Here is a 15,588-nt window from a genome sequence, read left to right as displayed (position 1 = left end):
TCTTGGCTAGACCTGTCAATCACAAATACATGACCAAAAGGTGCCCTAAATGAGCAAATGAACATTGGAGGGATTAAGGCATAACCACCCCCTTACTCTCCTAGTGGTCACAGATCCCTCCCACCCCCACCCCCATTAAAATGTGACAGAGACTGTACATATCAGGCTGTATGACAGCTTCAGATATGATAGCCATTCCTATTAGAGCTGCAGGTAAGTCCCAGGAGTAGCCTAGTCAGTGGCGTAGCCAAGGGTGGGCCTGGGTGGGCCCAGGCCCACCAAGTAGCAGCACACCTGTGATGTGGCTGGCAGGGATTCCCAAGCCCCACCAGCCAAAAACTCCCAACAACTGTCCCTCCTGCATACAGTACCTTGTAAATAGCAGATCTTCGCCTGTAGCAAGCAGTGACTGATACATACTATTCGCACCGGCCCCGCAGCCTTCCCTCTGATGTATTCCCGCCTATGTGGAAACAGGAAGTTGCATCAGAGGGAAGGAAGACTGTGGGGCCAACATGAGCAGTGTGTATTAGTTGCTGCTCGCTGATGGTGAAAATCTGCTATTTAAAAAGTATTCGGGGGAGGGGATGTTTAAAAGACCATATGGCATGCAGACAAGAGAGGGAGAGACCAAATCACTTGTGGGACAGGGCGGAGTTCTTCTGCTCACCCATCTTGGGCCCAGGCCCACCCAAAATTGGGCGTCTGGCTACGCCCCTGAGCCTAGTGCAGAGGATTGTACAAAAGGGAAACCAGACCCATATCTCACTCTAAATGGTACACTTGTGGTGAAATGTTTGAGCTCTCCAGAAACCAATAAATATCTACGGTACCTACATACAGGTGACACCTGCAGTCTTGAGGGCTATTGTAGTGGTGTGTACAGTTAGGTATAATGTTTTTTTTCTCTGTTCTTGGAGGCCTCACTACACAATGTAAGGGGATTATGGTAAGATGTGTACCTGCCACCTTTCATGTGAAGTCCACTGCAGTGCCCCCTAGACTGCACCACTGCTCTACTGGGATGTCTGTGTGACTAGTCTACAATGGCTGGTTTCTGGTTTGGGGGTATTTTTCTCTTGGCCAGTTTTTTTTTCCAAATTGATCCCAAAAGAAAAATGCACTGAGCAGAAAACGTCAAGAAAAAAGGCAATTTCCGAACCTAAAAGATAGATGTTTTTCAGGTTCGAAAATGGCTATGCTCACCACTTGATTTTGGGACATTTTTAGCAAAACATACAAAATCGGACTTAGACGTTTTATCAACAATGCCTCTCTGTATCATCCACGTTTATTAGGTACCACACACCCAACCAGGCAGCTGATACTCCCTCATATTTCTGACTGGGAAGAAAGATCTAGTAGAAATTAAAGTCTAGCTGGAAGCAAATATGATCTGGAGGGATAAGTGAAGTGGGAGTAACCAGTGGTGTGTTTTAATAATTTTGTTCTTGCTTGCTTTGGTTTCATGTGTGGGAAACCATGAATACCTCCAAGCCAATACTCAGGGTGGACAATGGGATTTTTCAAATGCCAATTGTGGTGTTTAAAAAACATGAATTCAATACCGTTACTCATACAGTCAGTGGTGCTGAACATATCACTGACCACCGATAGCTATATATAGACTGGTGAAATTCAGCTACTATATATATATATATATAATGAAGCAGTTTAATTGAAGCCAACTATTCTCTGGCCCAAATTAATACATATAGCAGCTGAATATCATAAGTACATAAGTAATGCCACACTGGGAAAAGACCAAGGGTCCATCGAGCCCAGCATCCTGTCCACGACAGTGGCCAATCCAGGCCAAGGGCACCTGGCAAGCTTCCCAAACGTGCAAACATTTTATATATGTTATTCCTGGAATTGTGGATTTTTCCCAAGTCCATTTAGTAGCAGTTTATGGACTTGTCCTTTAGGAAACTGTCCAACCCCTTTTTAAACTCTGCTAAGCTAACTGCCTTCACCACTTTCTCCGGCAACGAATTCCAGAGTTTAATTACACGTTGGGTGAAGAAAACTTTTCTCCGATTTGTTTTAAATTTACTACACTGTAGTTTCATCGCATGCCCCCTAGTCCTAGTATTTTGGGAAAGCGTGAACAGACGCTTCACATCCACCTGTTCCACTACACTCATTATTTTATATACCTCTATCATGTCTCCCCTCAGTCGTCTCTTCTCCAAGCTGAAAAGCCCTAGCCTCCTTAGTCTTTCTTCATAGGGAAGTCGTCCCATCCCCGCTATCATTTTAGTCGCCTTCGCTGCACCTTTTCCAATTCTACTATATCTTTCTTGAGATGCGGCGACCAGAATTGAACACAATACTCAAGGTGCGGTTGCACCATGGAGCGATACAACGGCATTATAACATCCTCTAAATATAGGTAGTTGGAACACCCTTGGTGTACCAGCAAACATAAAGGTGACTTTGAATACTGACCTGGTCAAGTCCAAGACTGAGTGAAAACATTTTCTAAATTGTGTCTGGAGAACTGCTTTAGAGGTCCTTTTACTAAGGTGCGCTGGAAAATGGCCTGCGGTAGTGTAAGCGCATGTTTTAGATGCGCACAGATCCATTTTTCAGCGCACCTGTAAAAATGCCTTTTTTACATTTTCACTGAAAATGGACGTGCGGCAAAATTATGGGTCTGAGACCTTACTGCCAGCCATTTACTTAGCGGTAAGGTCTCACGCTTTAACCGGGCGGTAATGACCTACATGTGTCAAATGCCTTTTATCGCCCGGTAGCGCCACGCACCAGAAAATAAAAATTATTTCTGGCACGTGTAGGGGACGCACACCAAAAATGAAATTACTGTCAGGCATACGCGGTAGCCGAGGGGTAACTCAGAATTGGCGTGCATTGGGTGCGTAGTCCACTTCTTATTGCAGTAGGCAAATCTGCTTAACACAAGACTACCTCTACTTCAGGAAGCAGGTGAAAGCTTGGCTCTTCAACCAAGCCTTTAATGGAAGAAGTAACTAACTTGTTAGTGTCACTCACACACACAAGGAGTGACATGGGTGCACATACTGCAGCGGGACATGTTTACCCACTCCTAGCCTAACTGAGATAATATTTAACCATCTCTCTGACCTCATGTGCAACTTTCTTCAAATCAATCACCTTACTTTCTAACTCTTAGTACTTTCTTACTCATCTATATGTTACAACTTTGCCTTACCCTTCACTACCAATTATAATGTTCTAGTACATATTGTGTTGTCATTGCAAGTAGTATACCATGCCATACTTTGCAGTGTTGTTTGAATATTTTTACTGCTCTAATTGCCTACTGCTCATGTTTGATCTATTCTTATTGTACAGCACCTTGAGTGAATTCCTTCAAAAAGGCGGTAAATAAATCCTAATAAAAATAAATAAATAAATCTTATTTCTCCTTGTGCCAGGTACTCCCTAGATCCTGGGGGTAGGGACTTATCATTTCTGAATACTTAACACCATCAGATGTTTATGTTTATTAAAACTTGCTATACTGCATGTACCAAGCCAGTGGATCTAAGCTGTGTACAAATCTAAATCAAAAGAAAAGAAATAGTGAACGAGTCTCACAAACCCAGGCACACTGAGCAGCCAAACAGAAAAAGAGAATTCAGTGATCAAGCATAAAATCCAAGAGACGGTTCCCAGGTCAGCACCCCCCAGCCAGCTCACTAGAGAATAATGTTTATAGCCTGCATGGAATAATGAGTTTTAAGAAGGGAAGGATTTCTCGGAAAGGATATGGGTGGGCAAAGAGTTCCATAGTGATGGAGCCAAAAAATATAAAGTGCATTCCAATTTGGCTATTTTAGGGCCAGGAAGAAGCATACTGTATGATTGGCAGGCAGGTCCCAGGAGTAGCCTAGTGCTTGGTGCAGTGGATTGTAGAGAAAGGAGCCCAGGCCCATATACCTGAGATGGAGTATAAGCAACTATTAATGTATACATCTACCTGCAGTATAAAATAATATTTATTATGTATACTGTCTGTGATACCACAGACCATACTCACTGTTTCTGAGCACCTTGCTGTGAACTTTGTCACCAAACAGTTCTGAATTATTTTACTTTCTTGAAGTTTGCTTCTTTAATGTCCTCCCTTTCTTTCTTCTAGATAGCACACATTGAGTTCCTTAAAACGCCATGGGCCAACCATGCAACTATTTCTTGTAAAAGCTCTAGGTCAGAGCTTTCTAGGCCTGTCCTGGGGAGGATCTCACATCAAGTCAGGTTTTCAGGAATATGAACATGCATGCAATAAATTTGCATACACTGGAGGTTGCTGTATGCAAATATCTCATACATATCTATTGGGGTTCTCAGAATGGGTTTGGGGAGCCCTGATTTATAATAAGGAGAAGCTTGTGAACAAAATATTTCTCGGCCAACTCACCTGCACCAAATGGGAATGTTTCCTGTCTCCCAGTGTCTGGACTGGATTTGGAGATACTAGAGTTACTAGCAAGTAGTCAAAGGCTGTAGAAGCAGTTGCTGAGACAGCTTTTCTGTTGGTTGGAATCTATAGAAAGGAGTTGTGGGAGAACTCTTCTTTTAGTTGAATATATTCTTGATGTTCCCACCATCAATGTGACGAACTCAGTAAGACTCAGAGATTGATTTTTATTTTGTCAAAATTTACATAGAAGTACTAATCAGACCACCCAATCTGCATTTATATAATACTGTATGCAGTCTACCTATTATGCTTCTACAGGTCTCGCTCAGACTGTGGACTTCTCCCTTTCTTCTCCTCCACTAAGATCCCTTTGCATCTGTCTTAACCCTATATGCTTTCTGTCACTATGTTGACCCTTTTAAACTCTGCTTCTGCAAGGCTGTCCCAGGGGTCCACCACCATCTCAATAAAAAGCATCTTCTCAGAGTTGATTTCAGCTCCCCTCCCTTCAGCTTCATATGGAGCCCTCTGTCTTTGAGCACTTCATAAAATGTTAGCTTCTGTTAATTTATAAGAAAACAAAAGGACCATTTGGGTCAGACAAATGGTGCATTCAACTGTGCATCCTTCCCCTGAAAATGGTCCATCTGGAAGATCTGGACTAGGAGCATTCAGTCCATGTGGCTCACTCCATCCCAGAAGGAAGAGGTGAGGACATCCAAGTCTGTCTGGCAAACATTTATGGACCTGAGCTCCAGACATTGATAATACTCAGCTATACTAGTAGCCTTGACCATACTGCTGGCAACAAATTCCTTAGCTTAAATGTGTGTTCTTGAAGCATGCTAGATATTTGTACGTTTCTATCATATGCCCACTTTCCCTTCTTCATTCTTTCTTGCCTGCTATAGTGTTACAGCACCTGTTTGATTTTTAGAATTCATAAAATTTTATTAGGTTTTATATTTGGTCATGCAAGCACTCCCAACTTTACTATGCATTGTAGTATCTTATGTTTCAAGACTGCAGAATGAAGTTATAAACAGAGATAATGATCCTTCCTCATCTTAAAATTCTCCAGTCAGGGAATGACCTTTGTATTTGTGCTGATTGGTCACGACAGCAACTTTTTAAATCTCATTATTATATTTTTTTCTCTTCTCTCACCTCTAGGCTAAAACTGGAATAACGATGAATATAATTGGTGTGCTCTGTGTTGCACTGGCTATCAACACCTGGGGACGTGCCATGTTCAATTTGGACACCTTCCCGTCATGGGCCAACGTTACAATCGGAGGGTGATGCAGCCAACAAGAAAAAAGGACTCATATACTGTTTCTTCACAGCCACTCCCCATCAGGAACTTTTGAAGTCTCATCAGTGCACTAGAACTCGGGTTCACTTGTGGAGGGTCAGGCATGCCAAAACCATCTCTAGGTCATCAGCGACCATGATGGAGCTGTTGAGTTCTGTCTAACCCATGGACTTAATTCCCTCACTTTGAGGGTTCAGTACTTAACCCCCTACATCTCACCTCCCAATGATGTGTTTGCATCTTTTAAATCTTACTATTATTATTATTATTGAAAATCAGTAGTAGCAGAGAGGCTGCTATTGCTATATATAAGCACCTAACTTTTGCCAGTATCTCTTACCAAATCACACATGTAGATTATACTATACTTAGCATGAATGGATGATTGCAGTTCATTACTCCCTAATATAGTCATAAGAAAACAAAGGAGTCAACAGACTGGCACAGTTTCATGTAGGGCTATATGAACTGTAAGAAAGGTCAAGTTGCAAAAGCCATGAAAGAGTTTGCAGTTTCTACAGTTTAGTCCAAGGACCTGATTGGTTTGTTTGCTTTTTTCTTAATAGAGGCCAGTCATTGAACAGTCATCCTTGGATCTATGTAGGTTTCCTTGAGACTGGTGACAAAAAGAGTTAAAAGGAATCTTTTCCCAGGGATTTCAGGGGAAATCTGCAGATTTTAGTCAAACTTAAACCGAACTAGAATCTCCCCAGTATGCGTCTCCCAGTTGAAGCATGGTATTTTGCATGTCCAGCTGTTGACTCTAAAATATTTATGTAGTGAAACTGTTTGGACTAAGGTCAGTTTCTCAGTTGATATGAAGGTCAGTATTTTTCTATCTAAACTGGATTTTTATGTATTTTGTTTTAATGAGAAGAGACGTTATACGCTATAGTGTCTGGTAAAAAGCCCCTTTCTCAAGCTGCTAAGCAGCCCACAGTAATTGCTGGACTGGTGATAGTATTTAACAGTTTTAGCATACCCAGCTGTGTACAAACAAAAATGCCCAAAGACCACACAATCTTAATTTGAGCACATAGGACTATGCCTGTGAAGCATTGTTCATGTGTGAAAGTTTTTTAAAATAGAATATGTGATTTGCTGAAGCTCACACCACCTGTGATGGAGGTGGCATTTCAATCTGAGTGTGCGTATTTCACAGTTGTTTGCACTAGCCACTGGGTTGCATTGTCAGCCCTATTGACTGCTTTTTAATGTTACAACCCTATTACTGAACTGAAGGAACAGCTGTATTCAGTTTGAAGTGGTAGGGGATCACTAGCTTCCCCTCTCATTTTTCACCCCATCAGACACAGCTGTGTCAATATTCAAAAGGACTCATATATTTGGTGGCTACCACTAAACATGTCAGTCCCCGATCCATGGAATTTCAGCAGCACTATACAGTAGTCCCAGAAAAACCCCTTTAAATCAGGAGTGGCCAAAGACGGGCTTTAAGGGCCATAGTCCAGTTAGATTTTCAAGATTTCCACAATGAATATGCATGAGATTGATTTGCATGCACTGCTTCCATTGGTTACCAACCCTGCTCTAAATGATGGAGGAGTGAGAGCGTTCCACCTAGCTATACAGGCGTTATCCTTATAGCTAAGCATTTCAAGTTAGGCCTTTGAAAAAGCCATCCTAAATTAACCCACTTAGCTAAATGTATGGGTCATTTCTTAAGTGGGAATGTCAAATTAAGTGTTCCGATGCCGCACAATGAAAGCCTATTCTGTAACAGTATCTTGGTACCCAGATTTCATTATAGAATGCTACCGTAACCCGGTATTACCATTCTTTACATTTAGATGCCCACAGTTAGACCATACCTAGACTTGGCATAACTACACATGCATATGAGGGTTAAGCCCTGCCCAGTGCATCCCAAGATGCTCCAGGAAGGATATCGCCATTTTGAGGAGGCGCCTGCAGAGGAGGGAGGGAGGGTTAGTCCTTCCCTCCTCCAACTTTGAGGTAGGCCACCGGGGGGGGGGGGGGGGGGTGACGCAGCAGATGTGGAGGTCTAGCGGCCCTTCTGTTAGAGCTGGGGGTGGGGGCTGGCAGTCCCACTGGACCACCAGGTCTTTTTTGTGTTTGGGGGTGAGGGGCTTGGAGGTCCATCAGACCTCCAGGCCTTGTGTTGGGGGGGGGGGGGGCGGGCTTAGGTTTGACAGGTCCAGGAGAAAATCCTGGACCTGTCAAACCCTTTCTGCTGTTTGATAGTTCCGGGCTGTCAAAAAATAAAAAGGCCCGGATCTGTCAAACAACTTCTGCACGAGGATTGTGCCTTGGGCTAGGCAGCCCAAAAAGTTTCATTAGCCTCCTGTGCCATTTACAGGAATTTTCATTTTGATTAGTTTTTAAAAACATTTTGTCTCAGAGGCAATGTTGGAAAATGTGCACTTTTCAGAAAAAAATGTGAACTCTTTGTGGACACTATCTCAAACATAGGAACAACCTGAAATTTATTTTCCGGTTATTTTGGGGGGTTAAAAATGATGTGAAATGAAATGGGAATGACACGAAGTCTTATGTCCTTGTTTTTCCAACTCCTTATCCAAAGCTTTTCCCCCCACTGTGAAAACTCTCAAAATTGAAGCCGCAAGTGAAAAATCAGGACTGAATCATGTGCTCCTAATACATCAATGGTTCTCAGCCCAACCTTGGCATATACCCATCCATATAGGTTTTCAGGATTCCCACGATGAATATGCATGCACTAGCTCCGTTGTATCCTGAAAATCTGACTGGACGGGTCTGTCCTGAGGACTGGGTTGATAACCCTTGAGATATAGGATTGTTATCTTATCCCCAGCCAATGGAACAGACTGATCCAGTCTTGCCTTTGTCATATAGTATCCATGGATCTATAGTTCTGAATTCCAATGGGAATCGGAGGAGTGGGAGGGGCCTGGAAAAAAAACAGGACTGGATCAATCTGTTCAGTTGACCTGGAATGAGATGGCAGCCCCGTCTTGATGACTTGCAGCCAAGAGAAACAAAATACGGGGGAAAACGGGGGACAACACAATCATGTGTGTTAACACGAAATATATGTACAAGTAGAAAGGGACAAAAGTAATAAACAGAAATAAAACAAAATTTAGAAAAGAAAATAACATGATATTGGACTAGCTTAATACATTTTTTGATTAACTTTTGAAGGTAACCCTTTTTTTCAGATCAGAAATGAGCAAATGTTGACAAATATCAGAATATATAAGTGAAACACAAAAACATTCCAATGACAGTCTCACAGGAAGAGGGTGGTGTGGGTTAGGTGAGAAACAGGGAGAGATGGATGGCTAATAAGAGGGTGACAAAGCAGTAGAATTTTATGGTTTATAATGAGATAGAAAACCCAGATCTTTGTTAAGTCCTTTCTGGTGGGTGTGTAAATATTCCATCATTTTGACTTCAAAGGGCTTAGAATCCTGGATTGTTTTAAAGTTTCCGTGTAGTATTGTCACCATAAAATCATTGATGCAGTGTTCTGGTTTTGTAAAGTGCTGCCCCACGTTGGTATTGTCATGCTTAATATTATGTCTATGTAAATTGATTCTCTCTTTTACCATCTGGCTTGTCTCTCCAGTATAGCTCCTTCTTCACACTTTTTACATGAATGATATATACCACATTTGAAGATGAGCATGTGAAGGATCCCCTTATGCTGAGTGTTTTTCCCCTGTGAGTGACTGTCCCGCTTATTTTCGAAGGTGAAGGGCGGCCATCTTCCGACACAAGTCAGGAGATGGGCGTCCTTCTCCTAAGGGCGCCCAAATCGGCATAATCGAAAGCCGATTTTGGATGGTTTCAACTGCTTTCCATCAACGGGACGGCCAAAGTTCAAGGGGGCGTGTCAGCATTGTACCGAAGGCGGGACTGGGGCGTTGTTAAGAGATGGCCATCCTCGCCCGATAATGGAAAAAAGAAGGGCATCCCTGATGAGCATTTGGCCGACTTTACTTGGTCCCTTTTTGTTCACGACCAAGCCTTGAAAAGGTGCCCGAACTGCCCAGATGACCACCGGAGGGAATCGAGGGTCACCTCCCATTACTCCCCCAGTGGTCACCAACCCCCTCCCACCCAAAAAAAAACAAATTAAAAAACATTTTTTTGCCAGCCTCTATGCCAGCCTCAAATGTCATACCCAGCTCCATCACAGCACTATGTAGGTTCCTGAAGCAGTTTTTAGTGGGTGCAGTGCACTTCAGGCAGGCGGACCCAGGCCCATCCCCCCCTACCTGTTACACTTGTGGTAGTAAATGGGAGCCCTCCAAAACCCACTGTACCCACATCTAGGTGCCCTCTGTTACCCTTTAAGGGCTATGGTACAGTTGTGGGGAGTGGGTTTTGGGGGGGGGGGGGGCTCAGCACCCAAGGTAAGGGAGCTATGCACCTGGTAGCAATTTGTGAAGTCCACTGCAGTGCCTCCTAGGGTGCCCGGTTGGTGTCCTGGCATGTGAGGGGGACCAGTGGACTACAAATGCTGGCTCCTCCCACAACCAAATGGCTTGGATTTGGCCGGTTTTGAGATGGGCGCCCTTAGTTTCCATTATCGGCGAAAAACAATGTCGGCCATCTCTAAGGGCGGCCATTTCTAAGGTCGACCCAAATGTTGAGATTTGGCCGTCCCCGACCGTATTATCAAAACGAAAGATGGCCGCCCATCTTGTTTCGATAATACGGTCGGGTACGCTTCTTTACGGGGCCGCCCTTATAGATGGGCGCCTCTGTTCGATTATGCCCCTCCAAGTCTCTCACCCACCCAGCTCTCCCTGTTTCTCACCTAACCCACCCCATCCTTTTCCTGTGATACTGTCATTGCAATGCTTTTGTATTTCACTTATATATTTTGATATTTGTCAACATTTGTTCATTTCTGGTCTGAAGAAGAAGGGTTACCTTTGAAACCTAATTTAAAAATGTATTTTGTCCAATAAAAAAGGTATCATCTTATTTTCTTTTCCATGTTTTGTTTTATTTCTGTTTATTACCTTTAAAAGTGGACTACTACAGCTACCACACCACTTTACTCATGGACAAAGGTGAAACCAAGTATCTGTTACCCATAGGACAGATGATCTTTGCAGCCATATTGTGTGATGTTTAGATTTCTCTGCCATTGTTAAAAATCATTATGTGCAATAGTAAATTAATGACTTTTTGTGTTGCACTATTCCAAGACTTACATAGAATGAGGTGCAGATAAGGACAGCAGACATTTCTACTCTGCTCAAAGTGAGGTTGCACACTGGAGACCTCAGCTGATCTCAGGCTTTACTTCACGTCTTAGTGGCCAGGGACCTTCTGTGCTCATCTCAGTCTTTATAATTATGTTTTTGTGTATTATTTACTACAGATTATTCAAAGCATAATGTAGCATGTCAATATTTAAAAAAAAAACCCCAATAATAATATAATTCAAAAGTCAAAGGTCAATAAAGGTCTACGTGTCTTAATGGCCTCTTTTTCTTTTAGAGAATTTGCTTGAAAAATGCTGTGATTGTTGTTGCCTGTATCGTTACGTCTTCTGGAAGGTTGTTTCATGCATCTACCACCTTCTCTGTGAAGTAATATTTGCCAATGTTACTCCTGAGCCTACCTGCTGGGAATAACCGATAGGGTGTTTAATGCACGGAAGAGCTTAATAAAACAGTAGTAGAAGTCAAGAAAATTTGGGCTGGACATGAAGGATCCCTAGTTATGAAGTTGTGAGGGGAAGGCAGAAATGAACTGGGGTCTATGACGGGGGTCCCCAAACCTTTCAAAAGAAGGTCTTCATGGGACACTCCAAATCGCTGAAAGAACCAGTGGGGGTCTCCCTTAGAGTTCGGTGAGCGGGGTGGAGAATCACGCTTAGAATGTGCTAAGCATGAATGTCCCTCTTGGAATTTCTTGAGTTCATTGCCATGCAACACTCTACCATCATTATCTTTGGCTGGTGGAGCCTGGGCAAGCTGCCAGCCTTGTTGCCTCTACTGCTGCCATACATGAGTTAATATAATAGAACTTCCCTCATAGGCCAGATTCAGCCATGGAAAGGAAATGTATGGCGAACAGGAAAAATAAACTCCACAGGGCTGTGGATTGGGGACTCCTGGTCTATGATGATACACTTCGGCTAAAATTCGGCAGATTAGATGGGGCTTATAGTCCTTATTTGCTGTCATATTCTATGACCTCTTGTTCTTAATCTTGAACATGATATCCACTGGAAAAGACGTGCTTTGAGATTATTTTATAATAAATCTAATGTATATAAATAAAACTGAAAACCTCATCTTTCATGCATTCTTGTTTCTGATGTTTTTCTTATCAGGAACTGGTTGAGATGAGATGCCTTGAACTTCTGTTCTGTTTAGATCTTAGGCACGGGTGATACTTGTGTTAAGGTGAGACACTCGACATACTTCTTTGGAGCAGCATGACAAACCTGAATCTCCATTGCTACCTTGTTTTGCTTCTCCCCCCCCCCCCCCCCCCCCCCCCAGAGAATAGGTTTAATAAAATTACTTGCCTGATATGCAAGTAAACTTAAGTATGTAACTTTTTCTGAACTAACCAGAGGCATTTTGAGGGGCCTAGTGGGGAAGGAATTTGCACTTAGGCAAATGCTTTTGAAATTTCAGGCAAGTAAATTTGTACATGCCAAAGAGGAGAGGTAAATGTGTGCAAAAATTTTCCCTGAGGTAATTGTCAAAGCGGAAGTACATGCTTTTACTTTGATAACCGAGCAAATCTGCATGGCAAAAGCTTTGCATGTACGGTCGATCATGGGCACATTTGGAAGTTACTTCCCACCTGTCTTTTTATATACCCTGCCATAATTAGAGTTTGTTGCTTCTCAAAGTCAGTTTTAACACTGACACATTTTCAGAAGGATTTTCAACATCAGTGACAAGATGACTACAGAGTGAGGCAAAAAAAAAAAAAAGTAACCCCCTAGACTTTTTTGCTTCTCTCTCAGCAACCACTTGGAATTTCAATGTGAAATTTTACAGCTTTATTTGTTCTTACTATTTACATTTATATTCCATGTGGAATGAGGTTATCTATAAACATGGCGAAGTTACTGACTTTTTAGCGTGATTTGCGTACGTTCAAAAATCTTTGCACTGTTAAAATACCATTATTTGAACAAAATAAAATAAAAGGAACCATCTTACTGTTAATGATGCCAAAGTAATGTAGACTTTTGTCTGGGGAGCAATGTTGGAAGCCTATCACAAGCTCCACCCAAAGCCACAAACAATCGCCAAACTCAAGGAAGTGCTGCAAATGATCTGTGACAGCCTGCCACAGAGACCGATCAACAATACTGTTAAGGGCTTCCCAAAGCGACTGAAGGCCTATGTTAAAGCTGGGGGTGGGTGGACACTTTTGAGCATTCACAGTGACTGCAAAATTCTGACACATTAATTGTATCGTTTGAATGATGTTATTTTGCTGTGTTTTAGCTTGAACATTTTTAACACAAAACAAATCTCTAGGTGATAGCACCAAAAAGTCAGTAACCTAAACATAGCTTATGATAATTAAATGTTGTTTAATAGTAATACTTAAGTATGATGATTAAATAAGTGTGTAAAATTTCTCATTGAAATTCAAAATAGTTGCTGAGAAAATGGCAAACCCTAAGGTCGTTACTTTTTTTCCCTCTTCTTGTAGAGTGAAACCTTGGACTTCTTAATATGCTTTAAAAGAGTGAAACACCTCTATGTAGACCATTCTTTATTTGGATTTTGCTCACACCTTTTTCACTAATAGCCCAAGGTGAGGTACATTCAGGTTCAGTGGGTATTTCTCTGTCTCTGGAGAACTCACAATCTAATTTTGTTCCTAAGGCAATAGAGGGTTAAATGACTTGCCAAAGACTGCAGGGAGCAGAGGTGGGACTTGAACCGGCCACCTCTGAGTATCAAGACGGGTACTCTAACCACTAGGCCATTCTTTGTTAATGTGCACCCTTTCTTTGCTTTCTTTATTTATGCATTTGTACCTCACATTTTCCAACCTAGTGGTCAGTTCAATGTGTCTTACAATTAATTTAGGTCGACAAGCATCAAGTTGTAAGGGTCATCGCAAGCCAGGTTTAATTAGGTCTGTGATTGTGTGATGGTGTGGTGACCGGGATCTCCTTGGCTATGTGATTTCGTCAGAAATGAATTTCCTGAAGAGATGAGCTTCCACTTGTTTCCAGAATGTTGGGTAGTTGTAAGTGTAGATTTGTATCTTAGGCCTTGACATTTGGGATAATGAAGAGTTAAAGGAGATCTTGCATTCTTGTTTACACTGCATAATGGTAGATCTATCAAGCCAGCCATGTATTCTGAAACCACGCTGAAGATTATTCTGTGGACCAGCATGTATATCTTGAAGGATATGTATGCTTTCTTGGGTAGCCAATCTAATTTTTAGAGTGGTAGACTCACTCTTTCGAATAGTTTTTTTCCCGAATATAAGTATAGCTGCTGTGTTTTGTGCTATTTGTAGTCTACATGAGAGAGGACCATGGTTTGGACAAGTGTGAGGAATACGTATTGTGAAGCCCTTCCTTCAGCTCACAGGTCAGGGAATGGTCTCCGGCAGTCCCAGGCGCCCCTCCAGATCCAGTTAAACACCAACTGTAATCCAACTTGGTTTTAAAGCAAAACACACAAAAGGAGGAAAAAAAAAACTCCAACTCCCTCAGTTACCAGCTCCACCTGAGCAAGGTGCTGGCCTGCTTAGTTCAATTGTAAAGAAAGAAAGAAAAAAACTACTCAGTGCATCACTTCAGCTCAGCTCATTTGGGGCTGGGAAAATTTTTCCCAGCTGGCAACCCTGCTCTACACAGTCCATGGGCTCTGCTCCCTCCACCTCTCTCTTCACTACTCACCGTTCTCAGGGACTCAAGCTCCCCTCCCCCCTCGCAGCTGGGAGGTATCTTGTACTGATTACGTACCCAAGGAAATTGTGCTTCATCTTTCAGTGGCCCCCTGCTGGTGACTGACTTCAATGGCATCCCTTTTCCCGAGCTGCATCCCCTCCAGTTATTCTCCGGAATCCCTACCGGGATTGCCTGTCTGCCCTTCTCTTTAAGCCTCCTGGAGAACTCTGGGTAAGGTAGTTCAGGACCTGCCTGCCCTTGGCTGGAATCACTGTGCTTAGCCATATCACAGTATCTGGGGAGATAGTTTTTTATATGCTTGAGTTTCCACATAGGGTGGAACATTTTCTTGGTGGTGTTTGTAACCTGGTCATTGAAGGTTGATAGTAACTCCTAGAATTTTTAGTTTGTCTACTATTGGGATGGGTGTTCCCATGGCGCTGATGTTTGTGAAGTGTTCAGTATTGTGTGCTGATGTTAGTATTAGGCAAATTGTTTTTTCCTTATTCAATTTTAGTTTGAATGCTGAAGCCCAGATCTTGGTAGTGAGGTAAGCAGCCCTGGAACCTCTCCCTTTGTTGCAGGGTCCCACCTATGCGGGAAGCGAGCGAGGAGTATCGGATCCCATAGGGGGAGAGGCTGCAAGAAGTGCTGCAACTGGGGGAGGGAAGAAAAAAAAGCCACCATATTGTCAGACTGCAAAGGAGGAAGGGGAAGGGAAGGAGATAAATGCAAGACCGTGTGGGGGAGGAGGGAAGGGAAGGAGAGAGCAGACCAAGGAGGTTAGACTGAGAACAGGAGACATCAGAAAAGCTGAAGCCAATTAGGTAAGTCTCCCTTTCCCTTGGTAGCATTTATATTTGATCTCACTTATATTTTCAAACATATCGTGTTAAGAAGTATTGGTTTCATCGGTTAGAGAAGTAATTAGTTCTAAATTGTAAATCATTGTGTCTTTTGGAGGGGCTGGTTATAGAGACTGCCTGT

At 42.6% G+C, this 15,588-nt stretch overlaps 2 protein-coding genes and 1 long non-coding RNA gene across 3 annotated transcripts in view; 1 reads left to right on the top strand and 2 right to left on the bottom strand.

The window, feature by feature from the left end:
• The window catches only part of LOC115456836 (solute carrier family 13 member 5-like), a 44,596-nt gene extending 36,844 nt beyond the window's left edge, over positions 1-7,752 (top strand). Inside the window, 1 exon segment of the mRNA XM_030186163.1 lies at positions 5,585-7,752. Within this exon segment, the coding sequence (XP_030042023.1) occupies positions 5,585-5,713 (129 nt within the window). The 3' untranslated portion in view covers positions 5,714-7,752.
• Positions 1-15,588, bottom strand: part of LOC115456837 (thioredoxin domain-containing protein 17-like) — a 531,330-nt gene that overhangs the window by 385,390 nt on the left and 130,352 nt on the right. The window lies entirely within an intron of this gene.
• On the bottom strand, positions 7,769-9,854 carry LOC115456841. Its single transcript, XR_003939929.1, has 3 exons — positions 9,840-9,854; positions 9,302-9,304; positions 7,769-7,959 (listed from the first exon to the last, which is right to left on the bottom strand). It is a non-coding gene; the product is annotated as an uncharacterized LOC115456841 (long non-coding RNA).

The sequence above is a fragment of the Microcaecilia unicolor genome, chromosome 13 (genome assembly GCF_901765095.1).
Source record: "Microcaecilia unicolor chromosome 13, aMicUni1.1, whole genome shotgun sequence".
Lineage (NCBI taxonomy): Eukaryota > Metazoa > Chordata > Amphibia > Gymnophiona > Siphonopidae > Microcaecilia > Microcaecilia unicolor.
Note: the sequence above shows the minus strand (reverse complement) of the source record. Positions and strands in the feature narration are given on the sequence as shown.